The sequence below is a fragment of the Tursiops truncatus genome, chromosome 17, assembly GCF_011762595.2.
Source record: "Tursiops truncatus isolate mTurTru1 chromosome 17, mTurTru1.mat.Y, whole genome shotgun sequence".
Lineage (NCBI taxonomy): Eukaryota > Metazoa > Chordata > Mammalia > Artiodactyla > Delphinidae > Tursiops > Tursiops truncatus.
Genome location: NC_047050.1, coordinates 50,002,330 through 50,029,985, shown reverse-complemented (window position 1 = coordinate 50,029,985; position 27,656 = coordinate 50,002,330). Strand labels below are relative to the sequence as shown.

General features: G+C 38.0%; 1 protein-coding gene across 1 annotated transcript in view; it reads left to right on the top strand.

Moving 5' to 3' along the window:
- The window catches only part of RSPO2 (R-spondin 2), an 87,188-nt gene that overhangs the window by 25,643 nt on the left and 33,889 nt on the right, over nt 1-27,656 (top strand). Inside the window, exons 2-3 of the mRNA XM_073794371.1 lie at nt 719-862; nt 2,905-3,093. Of these exons, the coding sequence (XP_073650472.1) occupies nt 719-862; nt 2,905-3,093 (333 nt within the window). The remainder of the gene's footprint in view (nt 1-718; nt 863-2,904; nt 3,094-27,656) is intronic.

Genomic DNA, 27,656 nt, shown 5'->3' with positions numbered 1-27,656 from the left:
GAAAGCATTTCTCTTTCACCAACTGTTTCCAACGAAATTCAGTTAGTGTGTTATACAGAAAAGAGAACAGATTTAGAAGACAGTCCATTTGGGGGCTTTCAGAACCAACTCAGCCATTACCAGCTTTGTGACTTAAGTCTCAGGTTCCTTATTTGCAAAATAGGGGTACCATTGCTCACCCTGATGGACTGTTGTGAGGACTAAGGAAATGTATTACGGGTTTTCCAAAAAATGACTTAAAGTACCCCTCCTAGTTAAGACACCCTCTGATGAAAGTAAATGCATTAAACAGAATTTTAACTTACTGTCTTGGAACAGAATATACTGATTAGAGTGTTCCCATTGTGTTTTTCATAGTAGGTCTTTGGAAGAGCAGAACAGATTTCAATCCCACCAGCAATGTAATTTGTAGGGGGAGTGTTTTTCTTTTTAATCCTTCGTTTTAATCCCATTTGGAGTTGCAAAAATTTCTGAAGGGTCTCATGCTGCCTAGGGCCCCGGGCTGGAATTTTGTCTTAGCCTATTGATGTGGTGAGCTGTTGGAAGAGGTAGGAGTGATTTAGAAGGAGATGGCATGAGGAAACAAATGAGTTGAACACATATTTCTCTGACCACTAGAATTCCAATTGAGCTAACCGGTGAGTTTGTGAAAGTTTTATTTGCAAAACCAGTAAATTTTTGACTGAAATTTTCTCTTTCTCTTTAAAATTGTTTTTAGGATGCAGAATAGAAAACTGTGATTCTTGCTTTAGCAAAGACTTTTGTACCAAGTGCAAAGTAGGCTTTTATTTGCATAGAGGCCGCTGCTTTGAGGAATGTCCAGATGGTTTTGCACCATTAGATGAAACCATGGAATGTGTGGGTGAGTAGTTTTCCATGTAACTTTCAAACTTCAACTTTTATTTTAACACCCGTTTCTTGGGGGAAAAAAATGCATGCTGGATGTATTCATCATAGAAACAAATCGGTTCTCTTGTTATTTATTAGAACTGAAAATTATTTAAGTTCTTTGCTGACTTTATGCTGTTAGGCAGTACCATATATTACATTTTGCTTCAAAATTTGTTAGTTTTACATCTAAGTTAAACCGCTTAAATGCTGAGAATAATGTTTTTATTATCTATGTAATACATCCATTTCTTAATTAGCTTATAAAGTTATTAGTAACCGTTAGAGAAAAGCATTTTGTTTAGAAGAAAAACAAGATTTTCAAGCCGTGCCGTGTGCTTAGCTGGTCTGTCACTGTTGTTATGTGTGTTAATTATGGAGCTTCTTGCTTAGCCATTTGTATGAAAAAAATTCAATTGGGAAGAGATTTTTTGTGCCAAATGTACTTTGTTGATGATTGACTGAATGTTGCAAAGTGCAGTAAAACAATTTTACTTTTACTAAATTTAGATATGTAGAATGCATAATTTAATATACATATATATGCTGTTTGTGAGTAATAATTAGGAATACACATTTTATACATTTTATATTTTTTGAGTGTTTAAAAAAAGTTCGGTAATTTTATACCACTCATTAAAAGGTAAAGATCTGTCAGTACCTACGTTTTGATAAATGCCTCTATCTAATCTTAGGTGTGATGGCATCTTCACCACTCCCACCTCTGCCATGCCTGAATTTTATTTGACATGTTATACATCTGATATGGTGTACAACAGAACAATGTATTCTAAATGAGGCTTTCCATCTCTTTAAAACGGAGAGTTAAATTGAGAACGTTTTCCCTGTAGAAATTTTGAAGTAGTCTGTAATTATGTATTCGGAAGCTTGCAGAGAACACATTTAAATGAGAGGTTTTTGAAGAAATGTGTACATATATTCCTATATATGTGTGAGTTAATACATGCATACAGGCAACACCTTACTGCAAAATAAGAAAGTCACTAGAAGAGCATATTCAAAACGTTGAATTCGCTTGAGAGGCAAGACCCACACCTATTACAAATGTTCAGTGGAAATGCTTATGAAACCCTTAACTATTAACAGATTAACCATAGAGTCCTATGCATTCCCCTAAATAAAAATCTTAAGTAGCTTTGAAAAATCTAAGAGTTCCCATGACGCCTGCTGAGATCTGGAATGTGGAAATACTAATGGTGTGTGGACTCTAGGCCTGAGTCCTCATCTGCTAGTGTGATGGGGTTTTTAATGGTGAATTTGAGGAGGAGGTTTAACTTTGCATATTTTTATGCTTTTATCTCCTCCCCCTTCCTCTCATCGCAGGGTATTGGAGAGTAACCTACTTTTCCACTATATGAACTTACAAAAGGGGATGCTAAAAGCTTACATATCTAGGCAAAACATACATTTTCAAATATCTGACCATATTTGTTTACTTTTCAAACTATGGTAATGTGCGGTATCAATTTAGGGAGTAAGAAATATATACTGCAGTGTAAGACACCTTTTAAAAGAATTGAGACAATCAGAAAATGCGAAACACTCACTATCCTTTTCATCATATACTTACTTCCAAAATAAAACTAACACACTTGTGAATTTCGGGGGGGGGGTGCATGCAGAATTAACCTGTAAAATTTTGTGTCCTGTCATGGTATGAAAAGAGTATATTTTACTGTAGGTTTTAGCTGTTGAACTTTTTAAAGATTATATATTTCAATGTCTTTAGAATGGACCAGTAGCATCCCTTCAAAAAATGAACTAAGACAAATAGTAATTTTTAAAGTACTTATGTGGTAGTTATTTACTTTTATCTATAACTTCATAATTCAAAGAGTTAAAGCTCCTGAAAGGTGTATACAGGTCTTGTGGGCTGTACAACTTAATTCTTGGTATCTGAAGGTGGGGGAGTTAGAGAAACACTGCTATGTAAATTTGGTGATGGTGGAGAAATGTATACCAAATTGTCATCTGTGTTTGTTTTCTCTCTATTAGAAGGATGTGAGGTTGGCCATTGGAGTGAATGGGGAACTTGTAGCAGAAATAATCGCACATGTGGATTTAAGTGGGGTCTGGAAACCAGAACACGGCAAATTGTTAAAAAGCCAGCAAAAGACACGATACCATGTCCAACGATCGCTGAATCCAGGAGATGTAAGATGGCCGTGAGGCATTGTCCAGGAGGTGAGTTCAGATAATCCCTATTGTGGGCTGTGTGCTTTCTGAATTCTCCTCCTGTCTAATCACCCTCGCTCCCAAAAAAGTATTTATCTATGAGGGAAACCTGATAATAACATTGGTGTGAATATTCCACGTTACACTTCCTTAGAGACGAATGCTTAAACTGTGAAGAATGTAAAGTGAATATTTAATTTCATGGTACCTTGAAAATAATTTAGAAGACTACATTACAAATGAGCTTTTAAAATGAGATTTCTAAAAGTGTGTGTGTGTGTGTGCGCGCTGGTTTTTTACTTTTTCTTTTTTTTTTGCTAATGTACCATAAGAGCCAGTTCTTATGAAATCAGGCCTTTGCTCTAAGAGAAGTAGCCAACTTTCAGCTGAGAACAGTTTAGATTAGAAAGGTTTATGGAATCTGTAAAATCATCTGTATCATTACTAGTTGAAGATGACAACTTAAAATAAACTTGCCCAAACACTGGGAGGAATAAACATTGTCTTAATGTTACCACAATTAGCCGGTTCTCTTTGTTTTGATAATAATTTGTGGAAAACAGCTACTGGTATGTGTATGTTTATTTGTGTCTTTGTAGTAATTGTGCTGATTTGTAGTAATTATTCTGTAATAACAGGATTAGCCCCACTTACAAATTAGGAGAAGTGTATATAGCTCAGGTGCTGGCTGGAGCCGAGTCCGTATGTTGAAATGCAGTTCTTAGCGCTGGTGCTGTGCTTCTGAAAGCATAATCTCTTGTTACTATTTATTTTATCACTAGCGGATGCCGCATTGCCAAAGATGAAGTTAGGATTTTTCTAGTGCACAAAGTAGGAAAGCAAAAAAGAAAGTTGTGTTTAGAAAATTGCCCTGTGAAACAGTCAAAACTTTTGTTTGCTTTCGTTCTTCCTGTTGGGCATAGCTTTTCAGCTTCGTGGCTATAGCCCAGAGAGGGAATATATATCTGCTTAGAATGGATTTATATCCATATTATGCTGCCTCATAGAGAATGTCTATGATCCATGGAGGAAGACAAAACTTAAGACTTGAAGACTCCAGTCGGCCTTTGAGAACTATTAGATCCAGATTCAGAAGCTACTATTAGGAAGGCAGCTTTTCCTCTTGAATTAGTTTTGCTTTTCTTTGCTGAGTCTTTGAAACAAAGTTTTTTTGGGTCTGCTTTTCACTAACAAGGATGGTTTTGTTCAGTTAAACTGGGTATTTTTCAGTCAAAATATAAGAAAATATTTTCTTACAAAACTAATAAGCCACTTCTTGGATAGCTGAGAGCATTTAACCTGCAACCTTGTACCTAAAAACAAACCTGATGTATTCAGGTATTGGAAATAAAGACTTTCTTTGTTGTATATTGTTTATATAACTACCCCCCCATTCCTCTTCCAGCAACGTGGTCCCCCAATTGTGGTTTACGTTAATAGCAAAAATTAACCTGAAAATGCTCCTATAACAAACATGCTTATGTGTAACAAGAGCCAGCACGTTCCCCTCCCCTCTGAAACTATTTTGACTTAGCCCCAGCCTTGCTTGAGAATTTTGTAGGTAACAGCTAAATTTTTAACCTGTAATGTTTATTGCATTTTAATTTTTTATGCTTCAAGCAACAGTGCATTGTCTTAATAGATACAACCTGACACTGTCAACAATTAAAATTATGTCAAAACAAATGTTTATGTATCATCTGTTAATATTCTCTTTTTGACAAGTGAACCAGCAATGAACTCTTATTTAATTTACATTTAGGTTTTACCAAATATTATTTATTAGGATAGACTTTAGGAGAGACTAGCTATTGCTCTAATCCCTGTATCTACATATTCAGTTTAATAAATTCAATTTTTAAGTAAACTTTAAAGTTAGTAGGTTTAAAAAATTATATTGGAATTTGTTTTATGTTTTTAAAAAAGGGAACTAACATAGGGTTGTTGATAGAAATGGAAAATGACTCTGCAATAAAATAACTTCAATTTACAAATGTAGGAAATGAAAACTAGAAAGTTAATTTTGGAAATTGAGCACCAATTGATAAAAATTGGCATAACTTCCAGTGGAGTATCCCACCTTGCCTCAGGTGAGAGAGGAAAAAGTTCCTTTCTCCAATAGGTCACGGGGATTAATGGAAGAATAGAGAAGAAAACCACTTTATCCCATTTTACATCTTGACTTGATTTCGGTGATCTGCTTTGACAAACCATGCAAAAATGTAAGTCGTAATCAGGTTGGGAATACAGGCATTTTTCAGATCTTTTCAACATATGTATGGATTTTTCTCCTGTTGGAGCCAATCTTAACCTGATTGCACACAAACGCAGCCTTAGCCTCCTTCACACTGGAGCATGGGCACATTAAAATCAGCTGCTTTTCATTACTGGAAGCCGTAAGTTAGAGGTCAGCGAAATGGAGTAGTCCTAAGTATATAAGATATTACACTGAAAACTATTAGAAATGAGACAATAAATGGCTGTAAGATTTAAAAACAACAGCGTAATGCTTTTGCCTATTTTCCCTTAATTATTGTATGCTTATTTGCTTTTAAACAGTGAAAGAATATTTGGAAATGTCTTAAGTCATGGATTGATGTATGACTTGAAGTTACTGTTCATTTCCAAACTTTTCTTGATTAGTTATCCTTTCTTTCATTTCTGATGACATAATCTGTGGAGTACCTTGGGCTTTTCTGACTCTCACTCTTCAGGATTCCGGTCTGGTGATCAGGAGATCTGGGTCTCTGCACCATGTCAACTCATTAATTCTATGACCCTTGGCAAGTCACTTAACCTCTCTTGGCCTCTATTTCCTCATTTTAAATTGAGGGTATTGAGGTAGGCAATCTCTAAGATCCAGTCCAGTCCTAAAATCCAATGACTCTACGACTAATTGCCAAAAGATATGGGTAGGTTTTGTGGCTGTCATATGAAGGGTAAGGAGGAGAACTGTAAGCCCAAGAGCATTGTTTTACGACCAAGAACTGACCACTTTTCCAGTAGCTGTACTGTGCATTTGCCAAGGCTTCTACATCTGGCAGTTTTCATCCTCTTCCTTCCTCCTCCTTCCTTTTCACAGATAGTGAACCCTCAAAGACTGTCCAAGACTCTTGTAAAGTCTGCATATGACCTATGCTTTAGCTACCAAGATAGCAGCAGGATGGAGAAAGAAAGAGGAGGGGATCGTAAAAGACGATGGGAAAGAGGGAAAGACTGACAATGAGTTAGAGGAAAAACAATTGAACAATGAGTGTAGGAAACAAGGGGAAAATGAACAGACTACTAAAAATGAAGACTGTACTCAGAGCAGATGTAACTGTCTTCACTCCCTTCCCTCCCACCCTGAGCACACTAATAGAATTCATCCTCTTGGGACCAAGTTATTCTATTAATATATAACCTGCAGCTTTATTATGACTTAAAAAAAATTTTTTTTTGGCCACACCATGCGGCTTGCAGGATCTTAGTTCCGAGACCAGGGATTGAACCTGCACCCTTTCAGCAGTGAAAGTGTGGAGTCCCTACCGCTGGACTACCAGGGAATTCCCTAACTTGCAGTTTTAAATGGAAGGACTTTCAAGTGTGGACTATGTTGTACATTAGACAATATATTAATAAAAAAATACAAACATGCTATGATGAAATTTAAATGACAAATGGAAGAACAAAATCATGGTTGCTGCAGTACAAAGTTGGAAAACATTCACGTACAGGGAGCAGGGGTTGGTGGGAATGTCATTTGGAGGTGACAGTAGTCTTTCATAGGATTGGCCAACACCACCTCAACCTGAAATCTTCTGTCCTGTATGTAAAGTCCCATGATAACTAATTTTAATTTATTCATCAGGTGTTTATTGAGCAGTGCTGTGTACCAATCATTGGTCTAGGCATGGTATTGCTCAAAGTTCTTACGGTGTTTTTTCTAGTGGGATCATGGCAATAAAAAAGTGGTTGAGTGCATAATTTCATGTGGAGATGGGAGCTATGTGAAGAAAAATAAAGCGGGGTAAGGAGCTAGTGAAAATTTGGATTGGGAGTGTATTATGTAGGGTGTTCAGGGAAATTGAGGGAGTGACATTTGATCAGAGATCTGAATGAAGGAGATCTTTTGAAGACCTAGGGGAAAGATTTTTTAGCTCTTGACTCAATAGCTACGTTTTATGAACATCATTGATTCTTCCATTACGTACTAGGGAAGAGGAAGGAACTGAGATCCAGGAGGCTCTGCCTGGTCCATGGAGATGTAGCAAGTTATTAATGGTAAAGCCAAGAGTAGGACCAACATCTTGCCCAGAAAACTCAAGTTTTCCTGTACCTTTTCCTTGTTCCTTATCATAAAATTCAAAGATAAAAGCTATGGTTGTCCAACATCGAAGAAGCTGACTTTAAACGGTCTCTCCCTCCACCCCAATGCATCATTTTACTTTGTTTTACAAATATTTTTTAAAAACATGACACTGCAATCACCACCCCTCCCAATGTCCTCCCACTTGAAATAGCTGGTGAAACATACCCCAAAGGTCATTTCACAAGTGCCGAAGTGTTGAGCCCACTGGCTTTGTTTTGCTTCAGCCATTCCTACTAAGGCCATCTTCTTCTGTAATTTTAGTATCTTTGGTCCTCAATTTGTTGTGGGGGAAAAAATGTGATTTCAAGATTATTCTTTCCATCCGCAGTCTTTCACGGTGGCCCTCCCCCGGAGGCTGTCTTGGTGGGACCACACCCAGCACTCCTCTCTGCCCCTTTGCTCCCTGGCTGTCCAGGAGCCTTGGGGCTCTGAGCCCCTCCCTCACATTTAGTAGCTCTGTGTCTGGAATGCCCTTTCTCTTTCTGACCCATCTAAGCAATCAGACTGCTGAAGTACTTTAGGTGATGCTTTGACAGATGGTCAGATAGCTTTCTGTCTCTTTTGCTCGTGGCTGCCTCAGCTCACAATACTTCAGGTGTTAGTAATAATATGGCGCAATTCTTTAAGCCCTCGTGTTTTCGTAGTATTTTCTCAGGATTGTGCTACAATTTAAATATAAAAACTGCCCCTACCTACGATTTCAACTTGAAAACAACTCACTCCTCTTATTTGACATTACTTGACCAGCATCTACTTTTTTTTTTTTAAGTGGCTTTTAACTTGGTAGGATACAAAAGAAAATACTATTTAGCAACTTAGAACCAGAATCTCTGCAAGCATCTACTTTTCAAAAGGCAATAGTAATAAGACCTCTCCAATTTTTGTTTTCTGTATATAAACTGACAGCAACATGTGGATTAGGTATTAGAGACTATAACTAAAGATGGTTGTAGATTGTGATGGATTAAACCAAGAGCAGGAAATAAGCACATTTTCAGTAGGATAGGGTCAAGAAAATATGCTTTAGACATATGTTCTTTATTTCTCTACATTTTGTTTACATTTGAGTTGCAATTTATGTGGTCTGTTTTATACATGCCAACCTCAAGAGTAGTTTGGGAGAGGATAAGAGAAAAACCTCTTTTCTTTTGAAACTTTCAGAGTTGTCAGGAATGTAGATATTGAAATTTTTATATGAATAAGAGAGCATCTAAAAAAGGGCAATTCTTGTTGCCTCTTTGCTATGCTAAATATGTTGTTTCCTTTAAAATCAGGGATTTGTGTTAGTCACTATAAATTAAGCAAATTGTACTATTTCCCAGGTACTCTGGACACACGGCAGTGAATGGTAATGTTTATTTTATAGTGATTAGAAACTGGGACAGTCATTCATAAGCAGCCACATCTCAAATGTAAATGTATGATTATCTTATAAAACTGAGGTTTAACCAAGATCCACCTGCTCCCAAACATTTCTCTCAGTAGCTAAAGTATCTGAAATTCCTGCCTCATCTGTCTTAACAATGAGCCTTTAGGCAGTATCTTGGGACGTATCCCCTCCCTTGCGGCTCCGCCCACAACTACTTTTTAAATTTTTTTAATTATTTTTTTTGCGGTACGCGGGCCTCTCACAGCTGTGGCCCCTCCCGCCGCAGAGCACAGGCTCCAGACGCGCAGGCCCAGCGGCCATGGCTCACGGGCCCAGCCGCTCCGCGGCACGTGGGATCCTCCCGGACCGGGGCACGAACCCGTGTCCCCTGCATCGGCAGGCCACTTTTTAAATTTTATTTTATTTTATTTTTTTTACTTCTTTCTGGGAAAGTGGGTAGGGGATAACTATGTGGGCACCTGGTGGTGGTGGTACTTTTTGTTTTAGTTTCTGTATTTTTTTTTTAGCAATGATTTCTTTCAGATTTTCTGATTCTCACATTTCAGAGGGTAAGGGTCTGAGGAAATTGAGGAGCAGAAAAGTGGGCCCCGATGTGCTGTGCATGGGAGCTCATGGAAAGTCCAGAGAGGGCAAGATGAAGTGCAATCTTGGACTTAGACGTAGAAATCCAAGGGCGTGCCAAGCACCAATCGCATGGAGGCTGATGGAGGGCATATAAGACAACCTCTTCTCCAGTTGCATTTTGAGCCTGTCCTGGTGCCAGACTTGCTTGTCGGAGGGGCCAGGGAGTGAGTGAGCGAACCCACACCTCTGTGCCAGTCTCTACAGCTTCCCATCTGGAATCTCTACTTAGCCCCACTTAATTATAGTCTGGAGCAACATGTACTAGTCTCTTTTATGGGTACTTGTAAAAGGCATTTCTCAACTACATATGCCACCGAAGGCCCGACAGTCTATGTGTAACCAGGCAAGGACAGGAAAATTCCAAAGGAGCCTTTCTTTTATGAATTCTACCCAGCAGTACGCTACTCTGATCTTAATGTAAAATATATAAAACAATTTTTACAACACTCTAAAATAAAAACAACTTTAATAGGACACACATGGTGTCAGTGGTAGATTTTTTTCCCCCCTCTTACAGGGGACTTTTTTTTCCTTATGAGATAAGACAGTCTCAAGTATAAACCCCTAATGATTTCTTGGAACAACTTATTTTCTTCATCAGACACCTCTCTGGGATTTTTAAACGGTGTTGATAAAAAGAGCGCAGGCTGTTTGCTCATTGAGATTTCCTGTAAATACTTCTCCAGCTACTGGATTGACCTAGACTTGGACTTGTGGATATCCTCCAGGATTAGGAGGCAGAAAGAAAACATTTTCGTGGAAATAATGACAGAGTTCTACTCAAATCCCAGAGCGATTCATGTTGTCATCGTACAGAAGTGGTTAAGACGACAAAATTACTTTGTGCAGCACAGAGGGGCAAAAGGTTCAGGTAGCAAACTTTATTACAATTTAAACTAAAAATGTAAGGGCAGTAGATTTTGCTTTACAATTGACTCTTTATATAATACTTGGGCCTAATATCCTGTGTGTCAGCATTATTTTCTTGTATTTGAGGACTTTGGAAATGAGGAGTAAAATACTTGAACTTGCATAGTCAAGAGACATTTAATAATTGGTATTATACCCTTATAGACTGCCCGTTACTCAAACGATTTAATGATAACTTAATGTAAAAAGTATTTGATAACATGCTAAAACAAAACAAAGCCAAACAAATTTTAAAAGAGCAGAACTAGGGAAAACTTAGACTAGGAACTCAGGATTGACAAGGAAAATAGACCATATGAGTATGTGTTGGTTGAAATAATTGGGCCAAAAATTTGTCCTACCAGGCAAAGGGAAACCATGGATATGATTCTACCTTAATTTAAAATAAATGATTACTTATAAAATACAGTATCAATTTAATAACAGCTTTTGGAGAGAAAATCACCATGTATATACACAGCACATATGTACACATACATGCACACAAACATGAATAGATACACATGCACACATACATGTATATATGGATGTATACCTACATATATATACATATACACACATATATACATGGCACACACATTTATATGAATACTTCAATTTCAGGCACATTAAAGTGTGCGCAACCTGTGGGACCTACATTGTAGAATTAAGGAAATTAATAATTCTCATAGTAAAGGGAATATTCTAGTTCCATAGGGAGATAAACACTAAACAGATTTCTCAAATGGGGAGTCACTTCTGGAGCATTGAGTAGTATGGTGGACAGTGTCTTCAACAACATCTGCACCACAAATATCTGCACTACCTTCTATGTTTCTAGAAGGTAGAAGGCAGCTTGGGAGTGTTTATTCCTCAATAAAAGCTGAAGGTATAATAGTGAAATGTGAGATATAGAGGAACAGGCATCATGGAATCGGGACTTTCTGGCTTACCAGTTATATTTGAATGCAATCATCCACTGGGTTCTTTCAGTGAATATTGAATCGTTTAGAACTTCATGGTATCTAGAGAATCTAGAAATGTGCATTTGTGTGGAGGGTCAGTTACCCTTCGAGCTTGTCAGTAAGCCAGGTGTCTTTTCTACCTAGTAAGATGTTCTTAAGTAAGATCAGAAGTTGCATATTTAGATGGAGAGTTATTTCTGGTGATTATCTCCCACCCCGCACTAACATTTTAAATAACCTTTTGTGATTTTTGTTTTTTCTCTAAGGCTGGACTTCAATTATTTTAACCTGTAAAGGCTATTTGATATGAGAGAACCATGTGGATTTTGAGTAAATGCTTACTGAGTTGAATTGACTTTATTAAAATATTTTACAAGCTGCCTTCTAATTCCTGTTTCGAATCTACTTCCCCAATATAATTCAGGTGTTAAGCGATGGAGCTGAGCTTCGAATGCAATCTATGATTTTTCCATGGCCACATCTACAGGTTCAGCAAATCAATTATTTAAATCAGGTTTTAAAGAAATGGGCAAATTGGCAGTGGGGAGTGATAGAAACCAAAGTTTATAGTCTAGTTAGGGATGAAGAAAATGCACATTACAAAATAACAGAAGAAGCAAAATAGAATTTGTAAATGTAAGTATCATCTTAGGCCCTGAACTGATATGAGAAGTATCCTATTTTAGCTGTTGTGGCTAGGGGATGCTTCCTGAAGAGCAAAACATATTAGGAGAGGTGGGTGGAAAACACCTTAAAAAAAGGAGATGATTTGAGACAGAACCTTTTAGGGAAAAGATGTAGATGCCAAAGAGTACCTCTTGTGTCCAAGGGAGGATAAGCCCAAGAGCCTGGCTGGAACTCAGACTTTGAGAATGGCAGTCATAGCAGCTCACAGCAAAAATGTAAGTTGAAAACTGAGTGTGCGAAGCACCTCTATGGAAAGGACAGGATTTTGAATTTTACCTTGAACACAGTGGGGCATGGAAGTATTTTAGTGGAACACTGATTGAAGGTGGAAGTGACTGAGGGGTGTGTCAGTAAGATGTATGGAAGAAGGTAACTTGCATGTCCCCGATTTGGAGCAGAGCATTAAGCAGAGCCTGAGTTTGGGAGAATTACCAGAGAATACTTCTGGGTTCTGATGTTTATGCATTTTTCTGTAATGCTTTGCTCTTCTAAAGAGCGCAGGATTTTGCCTTGACTTGCAGTCCACTGTGACACTTAAATCTTTTTCTGCCAACTTTCTAAGCCAAGCCATTCTCCAGTTTATATTAGTTCAGTTTATTTTTAAAAATCTAGACACATTTTGCATTCACCCTAACTGAACTATATTTGCTTTCTAACTGCTGCTTCCATTTGCCATTACCAAGACCCTTGGATGTATTAGCCCCTATTTTCTAGCTTATGATGTTAACCTTTTAATGGGTTTCCTTTACCAGCTAGCTTGGAATACTCTGACAATTTAAAGTACAAAAATTAAATATTATTCAGGTCAAGGATAAAAATGATCCTACAAGACCCAATGTCGGTTGTATAACCTAAGATGTTTTTATCTAGCATGTCGTTTACTAGCAGCTGCCTGGAACACTGGGTTGAGAAGGAGTCTGAGTTAAATGCTGGGTGCAGGAGAAAACGGTATAGTTATCAATTTGTGGTGTTTGTGGTGTGTGGTGGGAAACAATGTCTCATGTATTTGTTTGCCCTAATCCTTTAACCCTCCAAGCCCCCAAGACACACTTGGCTAACTTTGACAAATACTCATCAAGCTTCTGTTTTATACCTTTAGTGACAGTGAATGAGTGTATATTGGAAAAAACAGTGTGAAAAAATAGTGGAAAGAGTTATAAATTTGGTACATACTGGTCTCGATCACATATTGGTTGAATGGCATTGGTCAGATTACTTAATTTCCCAAAGTTTAGTCATTTATGAAATGGGGATAATAATATGTCACAGGATAATTGTGAGGAGTAAATGAGCATGTATGCAAATAGGTGAATTGTTATTATTCTGCTACATTTTGTTGTAATTCCATTGTGAATTCTGCTATATTTTCCATTCTTCCCATGGCTTACTCTTACCTCTTCATGCTCTCGTTCAGATGTGACTCATCTTCCATTTGGGCCCCAATCCCACAGTTCTGGCTGTTGATGGGCATCTTCCTTAGAGATCCTGCCAGCATGCCAAACCAAGCGTAGCTGAAACATACCTTACTATCCTTTCAAGATCTTATTTTTCTGGGGATGGCTATCCTTTCCAAAGGCATCACTAGCCTCCCAGTTACCAAGGACCTCAATCCCACCTTTGAATCTCTTCCTCGCATTCAGACAAGTCTTTGCTCAACCACCTAAAAAGAGTGCAAACTTGAGAAGTTTATTTAATCTCTTTAAGCTTCAGTATCTATATTTGAAAGATAATAACAGATGCCTGCTTCATAGGATTGCCAAGAGGATTAAGAAACATCATTCATACCTTGCCTTGCACAGAATCAAGGATCAGAAAATGTGGGTTGTTATTATTTTATCTTTTTAAAATAACTGCTCACCCAGTCCTGTTTCTCCACTGTTCATTCATTTTTATTTCTATTGTCTCTACTTGGCTTGAAGCCTTTTTATTCTCTTTACCGAGAAGATTGTAATAGCCTTTGGTAGGCAGAGGGAGTGTAGGTTAATTTGCATTCCAGCTAGCAGATGTGTCAACGTATTCAAAGTTAAACTCATTTCAACTCATTTACAGTGTAATCTAGGTGGTAAAATTGAAACAGTGAGTTCTAGAAATGGTTTGGACAGCCATTGAGTATCCTGATTAGCGTAGGGGCTAGGACAGAGCAAGCCTCAAATATTGAACGGGATGAAGGTTGCAGTATGACTAGAAAAGGTTAATAGTGGCTGAAGAGGTGATGCATTCAGAGTACAGACCTGGAATCATGGGAGGATTTGACTAAGTGAAAATGAGTAGAGGGTGAAGGGAGAAGATCAAATGAGCAAAAACGTGAAAAAATGGGATGTATATATGCTGCCATATATGTAAACACGGAGAATCTACTTGATATAATGTGTGTGTCAAGAAGCAAAAGGGGGGAAATTAGGGCAAAAGGAGTAGAAATAAAGAGAAGAAGTGAACTCAGCAGATACTTCAAAATTAATAGTTACTAAATTGAGCCTCATGGATTAACCAGTGCCAGAAAAATTTGAGACTGACTGAAGAATTGCCACAGGGAGGAGACAGTTTCTGCTCATTTATGATGATTCATTTGCAAACCTCAAGTTCAGGTATGTAGTTATTCAAGAAGCATGGGTCTAGCATATGGCACATAGTTTATAACAAGTGAACTAGCTACCTACGTCATAAGAGAGTAATGAGCCTAAAGTTAGGAATGTGGTTACAGATGTATAACAGATACAGTAATGTGTGTTGCTTCACTGTATCTAAAGACATTTTTGCTATGGGAATTCAGTTTCTTAAACCCATATGTATCAGTCATTTAATCTCGAGGAGAGGGTAGGATCCATAAAAGGGAAGAAATCTCTAGCTGTAGATCCAAGAGTGCTCAATCTAATTCTATTCAGGATTTCATGGTGTGTGGCTTGTTTCGTGGCTTGTGGGGAGGAGGCCCAGCAGGTAAGGATCTGGCCCCTCACCCTGGCTGAATGAGAGTAGCTTTCCTTTTTTCTTTTTTTACGTTTTGGGGTTTATTTTTATTTATTATTATTTATTTATTTTTTTTTTTTTTGCGGTACGTGGGCCTCTCACTCTTGCGGCCTCTCCCATTGCGCAGCACAGGCTCCGGACGCACAGGCTCAGCGGCCATGGCTCACGGGCCCAGCCGCTCCGCGGCATGTGGGATCTTCCCGGACTGGGGCACGAACCCCTGTCCCCTGCATCGGCAGGCAGACTCTCAACCACTGCGCCACCAGGGAAGCCCTATTTTTATTTTTAATATTTATTTATTTATTTAGGCTGTGCCAGGTCTTAGTTGCATCATGTTAGCTCTTAGTTGTGGCATGCATGTGGGATCTAGTTCCTTGACCAGGAGTCGAACCCAGGCCCCTGCATTGGGAGTATGGAGTCTTAGCCACTGGACCACCAGGGAAGTCCCCGTTTTGTGGTTTCCGTAGGAGTTTTCCTTTGGGGAAAAAGGAGCATGTCTTTCTCTAAAACAAAACTTTAAGTTGCATTCATTTACATCCCTTCCTTTACATGTCATGAAGCTAAGGTGCAGAGAGGCTGAGTGAATTCCCCATGGTAATGATAGAAGATAAAGGCAAAGCTTGTTTCTTGCTTAGACATCAAACCTAGAGCTTTCTCCCATACAGCCTCTTTATTGTTCAACCTATAGTAATTTCTGGGAATCCTTCAGAGGTACTGCAGCTAGGGTTTTCATGTTCTTGCATACATATTCTCTGTAGTGATTGGCCCTTTATTTTTGCAGTATTTTCTCTCCAAATAGTGGTATGAAACTTAGCTCAGACTGATTCAACAATGTATCTACTTTTTATGGTTGACTCTGCAAGATTCTATGATGAACCAATAAAAAACCCCAAATCCTCCCTTAACTTGTTTACAGTTATTCATTTTGGTATACAAATTATGTACAGTTAAATATGGTATAAGCTGGACAAGCACATGATATGCTCCAAACACAACTTTGTTTCGTCTTGAGCTGCCTCTTTAACGTTTTTATTCAGTAGGTATTATCTTTCCTTGCTCCTAGGAGAAAATTCTGGCAGGTCTCACATCTTTTCTGCTCACTTTTTGGTGAAACAGTCCTAGGGTCATTTTGTCATTGATAGCCTTAATTTAGTTATTAGAATGTCTAGTCCAAGATAATAACCCAAAACTAGAAACTTGAATTAGTAATAAGTCTTTGATTGTTATCTTGGACTTATACACAGAAAACGTACAACAGATATTGGCTGATATGAAGCATCTATTTTCAAAAATATCTACATATAGAAAAATCTACTTTCCAAACTATCTGTTGCTTGAAAATTCTAGAGGAAATAAACCTCTGATGAAATGAAAGGGTAAAAAGTAATCCCTAGTGCTAATCCCTGGAAGATAGATATTGTGTCGACTCCCATTCCTTTCTTCCTCTCTTCCTTTCATCTTATGTCAAAACCTGTAGAAGGAAACCATATGCATGTCTTACATGTGTGCAAAGATTTCTTGTAGTATTCTTGTATTTTCATGTTGAGAGTGGTACTGCTAACTTGAGTAATTTAAAGTAATTTCTGCTTCAAATGTCAAGTGTTGTAGCATTTCAGACCTTCCTCTATTTGGTATAATTGTCAGCTCTAAGTGCACAGATTGACCTAATATGGTCATCAGATATGCTTTGAGTTGAGTTATTTTGCTAACTTCTGTAGCCCTGTTTGAAGCAGTGCACTGTGTTGCCGTTACCAGTTTACTTCTACTTTATCAGAAACATAAGACCTGTATATCCCAAGAACCACTATGTGAAATTTTCCACCAGGTGGATGACATGTGAGCATATCTAGTTGCAAAACTGTAACATTGGTAGTAGCATAATTTGAACCATTCCTTTTATAATAGCTTACATTTATTAAGAACTTGCTTAAAGGAGTTCAAGTAAGGGAGGTGACCTCTTAAGCACCCATATTTTAAAACTTTTTTTAACTGTACAGCCCTTAAGATGTTCATCTTTTATGCAACTTTAGTACTTGGTAACAAATGATTCCACAATCAGTATTATGCAGTGAAAGCACAAGGAAAGATGATTGAAAATTCAAAATATGTGGTCATTTATTCTTGTACACACGCGTATGTGTGTGTGTGTGTGTGTGTGTGTGTGGCGGGGTTGAGAACTAGTGGTTTCAGCACTGCATTTAGGGAAGCGTTCAATGTTGTGCTCCGCATTTTGTTTGACAGCTGTCACATTGTTTTCATTGTCTCTCCTTTTGTTTATTTCCCTGCTTCTTAAGCAGCCTGATGAAATCTCATCAGCTAGCTGGGATTGAATTTTGATGAGTGCCAAGTTGCTTTGATGAAATCTCGAGTAATTATCTTAAACTCAACTTTATTTGGCTTTCATGCTGGCATTTTCCGTACCGAGAAAATTAGTGCATTTGTCTGCTACTGGAGATAGAAGTCCAACAAGAAACAAAGATAGCTCAAAAACAAACACAATTGAAGTTCATTTTATACCTCTGTTTCAGAACTAGCTGTCCACTCATTCAGACTTTTTAAAAAATGTTTTAGCATCTATTCCTTTTAGTAACGATAAAATCAGAATTAGCTATTAGCCAAAACTACTTCACCCGTGAACTTAGAGAAATAATTTTCCTGTTGACCAAAAAAAAAGCTTTGGTGTCCCATTATGTGGATTTTCCTAAGGAGGACAAAATTTTTTTAGTATTTTAAATACAAGATGATATTTCGTTTTGTCAACCAAGGAAACAACTGAGCTTTTAAATTGTACTTCCTAGTGATATTTTAGGCTACAAAGCCAGTGCTGTAAAGGATTAAAGAATTTTGGAGTCAGGGGCTTCCCTGGGGGCGCAGTGGTTAAGATTCCACCTGCCAATGCAGGGACACGGGTTTCAGCCTTGGTCCGGGAAGATCCCACATGCCGCGGAACAACTAAGCCCATGCACCACAACTACTGAGCCTGTGCTCTAGAGCCTGTGCTCTGCAACAAGAGAAGCCACCACAGTGAGAAGCCCACGCACCGCAACGAAGAGTAACCCCCACTCACCACAACTAGAAAAGCCCGTGCGCAGCAACGAAGACCCAATGCAGCCAAAAAAGAATTTTGGAGTTAAAAGATTCCTAAATTTAAATCTTAATTTCTGATACTTATTATGCAGAGGAAATTAAACTTGCTGGACTCTTATGTGATTAAATTAGGTAATACCATTGTTGTATCTCTTCAGAGATCATTATAATGCCAGAATTTCAAGAGGTGTGGGCTTTAGGTAATGGTGCTGCAATAGGGTTTTCAGAATGTTCACATAGTCTGAAATAGGACATTTAGCTGTTTGGCCAGTATATTTTCCCATCTTAACATAGGACGCCAGCACCTTCTGCTGTCCCCGGGGCTTCTAAATCTAATGTGTGTTGGATGTGGAATTGGAAGAGACAGACTGCTTTTATTCAGTAACCATGGACAACCCAGCCACCCTCAAGGGTTCTTAAGGAGACTGGGGCTGCTTTTTGGACACTTGGAGATTAGTTTTTACTTATCTCAGCTTTCTGGTTTGAGGTTGATTCCCTAAAGTTACCATAGAATTATTTATTTATCTATCTATCTATATATTTATTTATGGCTGCATCGGGTCTTCATTGCTGCGCGCGGGCTTTCTCTAGTTGCGGTGAGCAGGGGCTACTCTTCATTGCGGTGCGTGGGCTTCTCATTGCAGTGGCTTCTCCTGTTGCGGAGCATGGGCTCTAGGTGCATGGGCTTCAGTAGTTGTGGCACGCGGGCTCAGTAGTTGTGGCTCGCTGGCTCTAGAGCACAGGCTCAGTAGTTGTGGCGCATGGGCTTAGTTGCTCTGCAGCATGTGGGATCTTCCCGGCCCAGGGGTTGAACCCATGTCCCCTGCATTGGCAGGTGGACTCTTAGCCACTGCACCACCAGGGAAGTCCTCCTATAGAATTTTGACCTGCAAAGTCTGGCACAGAACATCCCCACCCAGAATGCTTACTGATGGTGGCAATTTAATTGAAGACAGATAATTGATGGCAGAAATTGAAGGCAGTTCTATAGCCCTGAAAGAAAGTTATATATATTACAATACATTTCTTCAAAATCATGTGTTTTTATGCCTTTGCATAACTAATTCAAATATATTTCCTTTTCCATGTTTTTTTTCCTGGGTCAGTTTTCAGTGGGCATAACCTACCCGATTTATTAAACACTAACTGTAAAGAGTTCATTTCTTCGTTTTACTACATTGTTTATAGAGTGTTCAATCAAGGACCACTTCAGAGTTACAGCATTACTGGGTTCTGCCAACTGTGAAACCAAGCTGCTTTCTATGTAAAAACAGAATGGTATCAGCAAAATGCCGACTCCTCACTGGTTAAGTTTACTCAGGGTCTGACTGATGCCCATTCTGATGGAAATGAGTATTCATCAGAGTAGTATCTTATGGTGGTGTAAATTTCATTTCATTTAATATTTTAAGTAATCCATGAACTATCTGCAAGGGTTATCTTAATGGATTTTTCAGATATAGCCCCAAAACACAAAATAAAAAATGGTCTACATTAATTTATGTACAGTGTGCAGAAATTACCTCTCCATAAACGACTTCAATGTACTCCTTGTTATAGTGATTTTTTTTGCACTCACTTATTTGACTCTTGTAGCTCTTATTATCATCATCATAATCTAGATGAAGAATGTGTTGAGGCTTTTGTACACCCAAGTCCTAGACTTTCATGAAGTTTGATTTAGTGTAAAGCTACCATAGAAGATAATCTCTAGAATGAAGAATGTAAGAGAGTGAATTGTAACAGCTCTGTTCTTAGCCTCTTTTTTGGACTCTGACTGTGGTCTATGCCACAGCTCCAGATGGGTTGCAAATAGTTATTCTGGAGTCTGGATACAATTGCTGTCTTCTTGGTAAAGGGTTTCCTGATCAATAGACTTGAAAGAAATTAATAAAATACGCATTTTTCTGGTAAGATGCATGGCTTGTCATTATAATAGGTATTCTACAAACCATGAGCTGTGTTGATTCAAGATTTGAAAAGTTTAAAAGCTGCTACAGCTGAAATTAAAGCAAGAACCAAATGCTGAAAGCAGGAACAGGCACCATAGAAAAATGTTGATGCCAATTGCTTGAGGTTCATAAAGGAAGTATATTATACCTTTTATTAAAAAAAAAAACTTTATCAGAAGGGAGCTGTGATTGGTGTTTTCATCCATGGCTAAAACAGTTCAGTATATTTGATTCTTTTTCATCTATTTGTTAAAATTTTTCAAATTGCTTTTTCTATATAATGACTTTTCTTTCAAAATTGTGCTTATGTTCTTTATATTTCCAAGTTCTTTTAAAATTTATTTTTATTTTTTAAATTGCGGTAAAAGCAGTACATTTTTAAGGTGTACAAATCCTTTCTTCTTGGATATCCTGGCTCTCCATCACTTGCGAGGCCCAACTTCACGAAGGGGCTTGTTGAGGCAGATCTTAAATGGCTTTGGGCCAAGAGGCCATGAGCAAAACACCTACAGGCACACACTGGGAACTGAAGCATTTCTAAGAGAAACAGACCATCTGACTTTTTAATTAGAAAACTGTCTAAGTCTACACCTCAGTGTCATCTCTTGGGACTTCTAAACCAGAATCTAGGGTATCTTTACTAGTGTTTTTCTTTTATAAAACATGCAATAAAAATGTAGAACCATAGCCAGGGGAGAGATCAGGGGTAAGGGGGTGTGTCTCAAGGGATTGATAACAGGATTAAAACTTTATGGAAATCATTTGCATTTCTGGCTAGCGTCTGTTATAAAACACACATACTTAACTTGGCTGCAGCTGTGAAACCTGGTGTTTTACATTTCAAGTTCCTTTTAGACAAAATGCAACACTTGATCTTCTCAGCAGAAATGACCACCTCTGTGAAAATTTAAGAACTAGCCCTGAGCTCAGGAAAGAGTAGATCAGCATGAAAGGAAGTCCCCTCATGACAAAGCATTTTCTTTAGCCAGATAAGTGGCAAAAGGCAGGACTCCTTTCAAATTGTTTGGGTGAAATTGAAGATGATATTACAATAGCAAAATCAAAAGGGTCTAGGGGGCTACAAGCAACAACGTTGAGGAAGCTGTGTTCTATGTTGGACTTCTGGGATGTCAATTTGGATCTGTTGGTATCAGAGATTTCCTTAAAGTTATCTCTGGTTCAAAGACGATATTAAGCACTTGTAGTTTTTTGGGTTTTGTTTGTTTGTTTTAGGAGAGATTCTATTTAGAGAAAAACACCTAAAATAGGCATTTTATTTGTAAAACAGCTGCAGAAAAATCAAGGATTGGTTTTATTTTTTTATTACCAAGTTTGTAGCACACACTGGACTTTGAGACTGTGCATAGTTTTTTTTCTTATTATGTTAATAGGACGCAGGCAAAGTACTTGGCATTTAACTTACTTGCATCTTTTGTCTCACGTTTCTGTGTGGCTCAGCCAGTGCTTCATGGGGGTCAGTAACACAAGGAAGAGTACAACAAATGTTTGAAATGTTACTTCTTTACTTTCAGCGTTTCAGGCTGTGCTCTTGCACGTGTTCTCCATTTTGTGTGGTTGAACAGCAAAACAGAGGCAAAGGCACAATAGAGACAGCTTTAATGCTAATAATTTAATTAATTTAAATTGCTGTTCTATATAACTGTCACATAATAACTTTTTAACCATTGTGCACTTTGGTCTAGTAACTTTCTCGGTACCTTTCTCCGTCACCTCATTCTCCCTGCTAAACAGTTTGCGAGGGATCAGCTGTACTACCAGGCCGTCAAATGTATTCAATTTTGGAAGCAAACACTTCATGGTTGTTTAAAAATCCAAAGTATTCACATGGGGAAAGTGTGGGAGGTTTCAAGTTTCTGAAACGTTCTGCAGAAAATGAAGTGATAACAGTTCCTGCCGGTGGCCATATGACTCAATGATAACTGGAAGAAAAAAAAAAGTTTGTTTAGGCTTGGCCAGAGTTAATAACAAGAGTTGTAATCTTATTTTTGCTCACAAACATGTTTCTTTTCTCCGTAATCCCTTTTCTCATCTTCTGGAGACACATCGGTCTTTTCTGAGACCTGGCTTCACTCTTGGAGAGATGTGCAGTGTGTATTTTGTGCTGACTCAAGGCTTTGTTTTGATTCCTACCATTCATTAAAAACACAATAACAGCAGAATCTCAAATCTCTTGCCACAGTACAATGTTAGCCTGTGTTATATGGCAAAATGTGGGGAGCATTTGTGCCCGGCAGGCAGGGGTAGGTGCTTAGAAGTTTTTCATTTCATGACTTATAGCCTCAGTTCATCAAAATGCTTTCCTCTCAAAGATTTCAGGATACATTTGGCACCAACATGTGCTAACATGAGCTTTTGTTGTGTTTAAATTCCTTCTCAGCTTGGTTGGCCAGATCTTTATTTTATTTTGGTCCATAGGCACATCTGTCACCTGTCTCCTCAGAGATTATGTGCCTCTTGGGAGGGACTCCTTTTTCCTGAACCTATGCTTTGTGTTTAGCTTCCAAATACTTTTCACATTTCTAGAGCCACAGTCAGGTGACTGTCAGGTACACAGTCAGGCTACCCAATTTTTAATCCGTTTGGTGGATGGGCTGGGGAGTTAGGGTCTGTTTTATTGTATTTATTTATTTTCACTAAGTGGGTGGGATATTACAGCTTTAATAAATGACCTTTTGTGCTGATAGTGTTGTGGGCAGAGAGACTGTGTATTTTGAAAAGAAAACCTTTTACTTCAATATGTTAAGTAATTCTGCAGGAATTCATAAATGAAAGGTTTGAGATAATGTTTTTTAAGGAGGGTTCTGGGAGCATTTGCCTAGGAAGATGGTGGGTAGTTGTAAACTGTCATGAGAATGAAAGTATCTGAACATTTCTGGGTTAATTTTAATTTCTTAATATTTTCAAGCTCTGATTTCATAAAGACTTTACTGTAAACAGAAGCAAAACATTTGATTTAATAAACATGCCAAGAAATGTAGCAAAACTAAAATTTCTATCTGTAGCAATAAAACTACTGAGTCTATTAAATGCTTTATCTCTTCTAACTTGAAATTTAAACTCTAAAGGACACTAAATGTTTATGTTATGAGACTGTCGCCCGATAAAGCACTACTAGATTGCAGTTTCAAGAATCCTATTGTGGACAGGTTCAGGATTTTAAGCAAACATACTATCAGCATTTATATACCTCATTCATTCATATTGCCTTTGTATGTGTGTATATACGACCAAGATGTATATGTTCTTAAGTGGTCTGCTGAAAATATGGAGGAGGAACTCTTCTTACGCTTACTGTAACCCAGTTACTAAATGGCTTGGAGAGAAAACATTCCAGAAAAGTCATAATGTAGAATTGCAGGTTTACACATCCAGGGGTAAATATTCTGGAGTCTCACCTGTGAATTGTCTTAAGTTCCTTGATGACCTGCCATCTCTATTTGATGCCAACCTGTTCAGCCTTGACATCACCATAATCTGGGACTCCACTGTGGGCCACCTGCTCCATCTGTTTCTATTTTTTGCAACCCTCAAATGATGAGAGGCAGAAGAACAAAGGAGTAAAGAGAGAAAAGGCTTTGCAGTTGGACCGTCCTGAGATTGTCTCCCCAGGACGGCCATTCATTAGCTACTTGCCCTTCAAGAGTCTCTGATACTCTTGTTCTTTTCTGTAAATTGGGGACAGATGATGGAATCTACCTTTCAGGCTTGTGAGGCTTAACGGAGAACACACAGTGTCTGTACATAACTAGTATTTCCTGGGTGCTTACGGTTGTTTATTACTGTGAGTCTGTCAACTCCTCCAGCTGACCTTGGATGGCTTGCTAGGATGCTAAAGAGCTTCAGCTTCCAGAAAGTAGTAGTACTGTTCCAGACTCCTAGCTCCTTCTCTTAGACACATAAAGCTAGGTCATTTATTCATGAGGTACTAAGGGCACAATTCTGCCATTGAGTAGAGTACTATTTTGTGGCCCTGGTGCATCAGTCCCATGCCTTTGTGTCTTCTGATTCTTCCCACCTGCTTGTGTTACTGTCCCCAGTTGCTTGGGCAATTGTCTCTAATTCAGACCCGGTCATGGTTTCCCCAAACCTTGACCATCTTCCCACGGGGATAAGGATTTCTCCCCAATCCAGGACCCAGCAGAAAGCCATGAGATTGTAAAACTCAAAGATGAATATGTAGATTACATCCATTTTGAGCCTTATCTGATAATGGGTATCTTTTGTACCATTAATATATATTTTCTGAAATAAGTTTTAAAATGACTAGCTTATAGATTTATAGTAGTACATAATTTTTGTGTATCTGGACATTTTTATACATATTAAAGTCTGACTATTGTGTAAAATATATGTTAAATTATATATATAATCGTCTACATATATTACATATAAGTATAATCGTATGTAGATATATGATATATATAATCATAGGAATAAGAAGATGCTTTGCATGTAATAATCCTATGATTTTTTTTAACCATACCTAAATTATAAAGTTGAACACTTAAGATTTTCCTGCATTTGAGATTCGTTTTCTTTTGTCAGCAAGGCTCCTGAACAAAAAAATATCAGGATGGAAAAATCAATATCACCCCTAGTCATAAGTATCAGCCAATCAACCATAAGCCAACATGGTTTATGTTTATGATGGAAAGGATTGTCACACCCACTACTCAGTCCCCAGTGTTTAGAAGTTCCTTGCATATAAGTAGGTAGTCAGTAAATAGCTGAATGAATGTAGATGCGTAAAAATGTTCTTCCTTTGTACGTTTTGCAAGTTTTAAATTTTGTGCAGATAACAATGTCTTAGTATTATAATCAGGAAAAAACCCTGAAGTTATTTTACAAGAAAATATTTTTGTGATTATTATTATAAATGTTCCAATATTTTGAATTATTTTCTTAGAATAGATTGAGTAGTAGAATTACTGTATAAAAGAACATCAATTTTTTGCCAACATTCATACTGCCAAATGCTTTTCCAAAGGGCTGTATTATTGCGCTACCGGCATAATATGAGTATTAGCTTTGCCACACCTTGCCAGAACTACGTTTTACATTTTCAAACAGTTGTATTATGTTTTTAAAAATATTTCATCTGTTTTCAATTATATTCATTTATTAATGAGGGGGATCCCTCTTCCATTCCTTTGTTTACCAGTTGCATTTCCTCTTTGGTGAATTGTCTTCATAACCTTTGCCCATGATAGGCAAAGAGCATGTGCATTCCTTAAGAAGCTTAGAAAAAAAGAAATATAAAAAATTATGTGGTAATTTTATTTTTTAAGATGAGGGGTCCAAGACTTCCACTATGGAAAAGAGTTTTGAAATTATCACAGCTGGATACTTATGAATAGATTGTCAGGTCCAAGCACAAGGTTTTTAACTTTTAGATGGATTGAAATGAGTACAAAGTTGCACAAAAATGCTGCATTTATAACCTTCTGTGTTGTACAATGATAGTTTTAGCTTCTGTTCTTCTAAGCTTTCTAAGTCTTGAGTGGTGCCAGCTAAAACAAATAGAATTAAGGACATGTCAGCTTCTTTTTGAAAAATTGTTTTATGAAAATGAATTTTAAAATATTTCTTCGAGGTAAAACTTGGCAAATGTGCTCCCCCAGAAATCTGTTCATGGGTTTCAACATGTTTTAGAGTTGTTAATGTGGTGAAACTTAAAACATTTTTTTAAGATAAATATGTATTTTTTTATATAGGTGATAAATTTGAGACCAGCATTTTTTATGAGCATTGAAGTAAATGAAAAAGAATGGATAATTTAAATACATGTATATTTCATATGAATAAATATGCAATCTCTTAGCCAGTTTCTTTTCAAAAGTGGACTATTTTATGTGAGCTTCAGTTTACTTTTATAGCAGGCCTAACATGTGTGTGGCTTCGTTTGTAATACTGGAAAAATTATGCCCTCTGATTTTTTTCATGTTGATAGTGACAATGTTCATTTAAACTCAGCATCAGATCAGAGAGGCATATGTATGTATAAGTGGAGGTTGCATCATGGGCATTAGTCTTTCTGTGATTGAACAACACACACAGGCTCAGCAGGAGAGGCTGGAACTTAGCCTCTTCTTCTAGTGCTTCAGAATCCCCCAAACCTGAGTCAGTCTAAGGTTGAGGAAATCACAGACCGTGTGGACAGAACACTTCACAATCTTAGCAAATTCCTCAGCCCAGCTTGAAGATCCCATTACTTCTCTCTAAGCTCTTTCTCATTTGTCACAGAAATTATTCCTAATCTTGACTCTTCTCAGAGATGATGTCTTCTCCTTATGGCAGACAATTTTTTTTTGAATTTTATTTCATTTTTTATACAGCAGGTTCATATTAGTTATCTATTTTATACATATTAGTGTATATATGTCAATCCCAATCTCCCAATTCATCACACACACAACACACACACCCCGCCGCTTCCCCCCTTGGTGTCCATACATTATGGCAGACAAACTATACTTCACCTTTCTTCCCATCTGTATATCTTCAAATACTGTACCTACTTAACTTGTATTTTCCCATGAAAGAGACAAACCTCTTTCTTTCCAGGCTACCCCAGTATTCCTGAATCTTAGCCCTTCTCCACAAGGATCTTATTTGTCTGTTATGACATTTTCTTTATTATATTTTCCCTCTCAGTGCCTTCATTGCCCCAGCCCCTGACCTGACATTTCTACTTGGTTATCTCAAATGTACTTCAAATTTTAAAAATCTAAAATGACTTCTAATGCTCCTTTCAAACAGGCTCTTCCACCTACTATGCCCTATTTTAGAGGCTGGCATCACCTCCTTCCTCATTTTGGCCTGGAAATCATCCTACTCCTCTATCATCCTTATTTTCCATATCCATTTGGTCACTTATTCCACTTGATTCTACCACCTGAACAACTTCTCACTCCCCCTCTTTACTCAGTCCTACTCTTTCTTCACACTGCCCACCATGACTACTTTAGTGGTCTCTTGACTGGTCTTTATTTTTTCCCCTCAAAACTAACTGTAGAAGAATACCTGTTTAGTATGTGAAACTAGAATCTTTTTGCTTCATCCAGGTATTACCCTGAAACAAAGAAATATACATGTTTATGAAATGTTGCTGAAATTTCTAGGTTAACTATTATTTAGTGATAGTCTTTTTTTAAAACACATGCTGCACTTGTTCTATTAGTGTCACCTCACTTTAAATTTTAGCCAACATTGGGGCTTCCCTGGTGGCGCAGTGGTTAAGAATCCGCCTCCCGATGCAGGGGACACAGGTTTGAGCCCTGGTCCGAGAAGATTCCACATGCCGCGGAGCAACTAAGCCCATACGCCCCAGCTACTGAGCCTGCTCTCTAGAGCCTGCAGGCCACAACTACTGAACCCATGTGCCATAGCTACTGAAGCCCATGCACCTAGAGCCCGTTCTCTGCAACAAGAGAAGCCACTGCAATGAGAAGCCTGCACACCGCAACAAAGAGTAACTCCCGCTCGCCACAGCTAGAGAAAGCCCATGTGCAGCAATGAAGACCCAATGCAGGCAAAAATAAATTAATTAATTAATTAAAAAAATTTTTTAGCCAACATCTTGTTTCATATTAGTTGTTAGTTCCTAGTTTTGTGTAACTGGA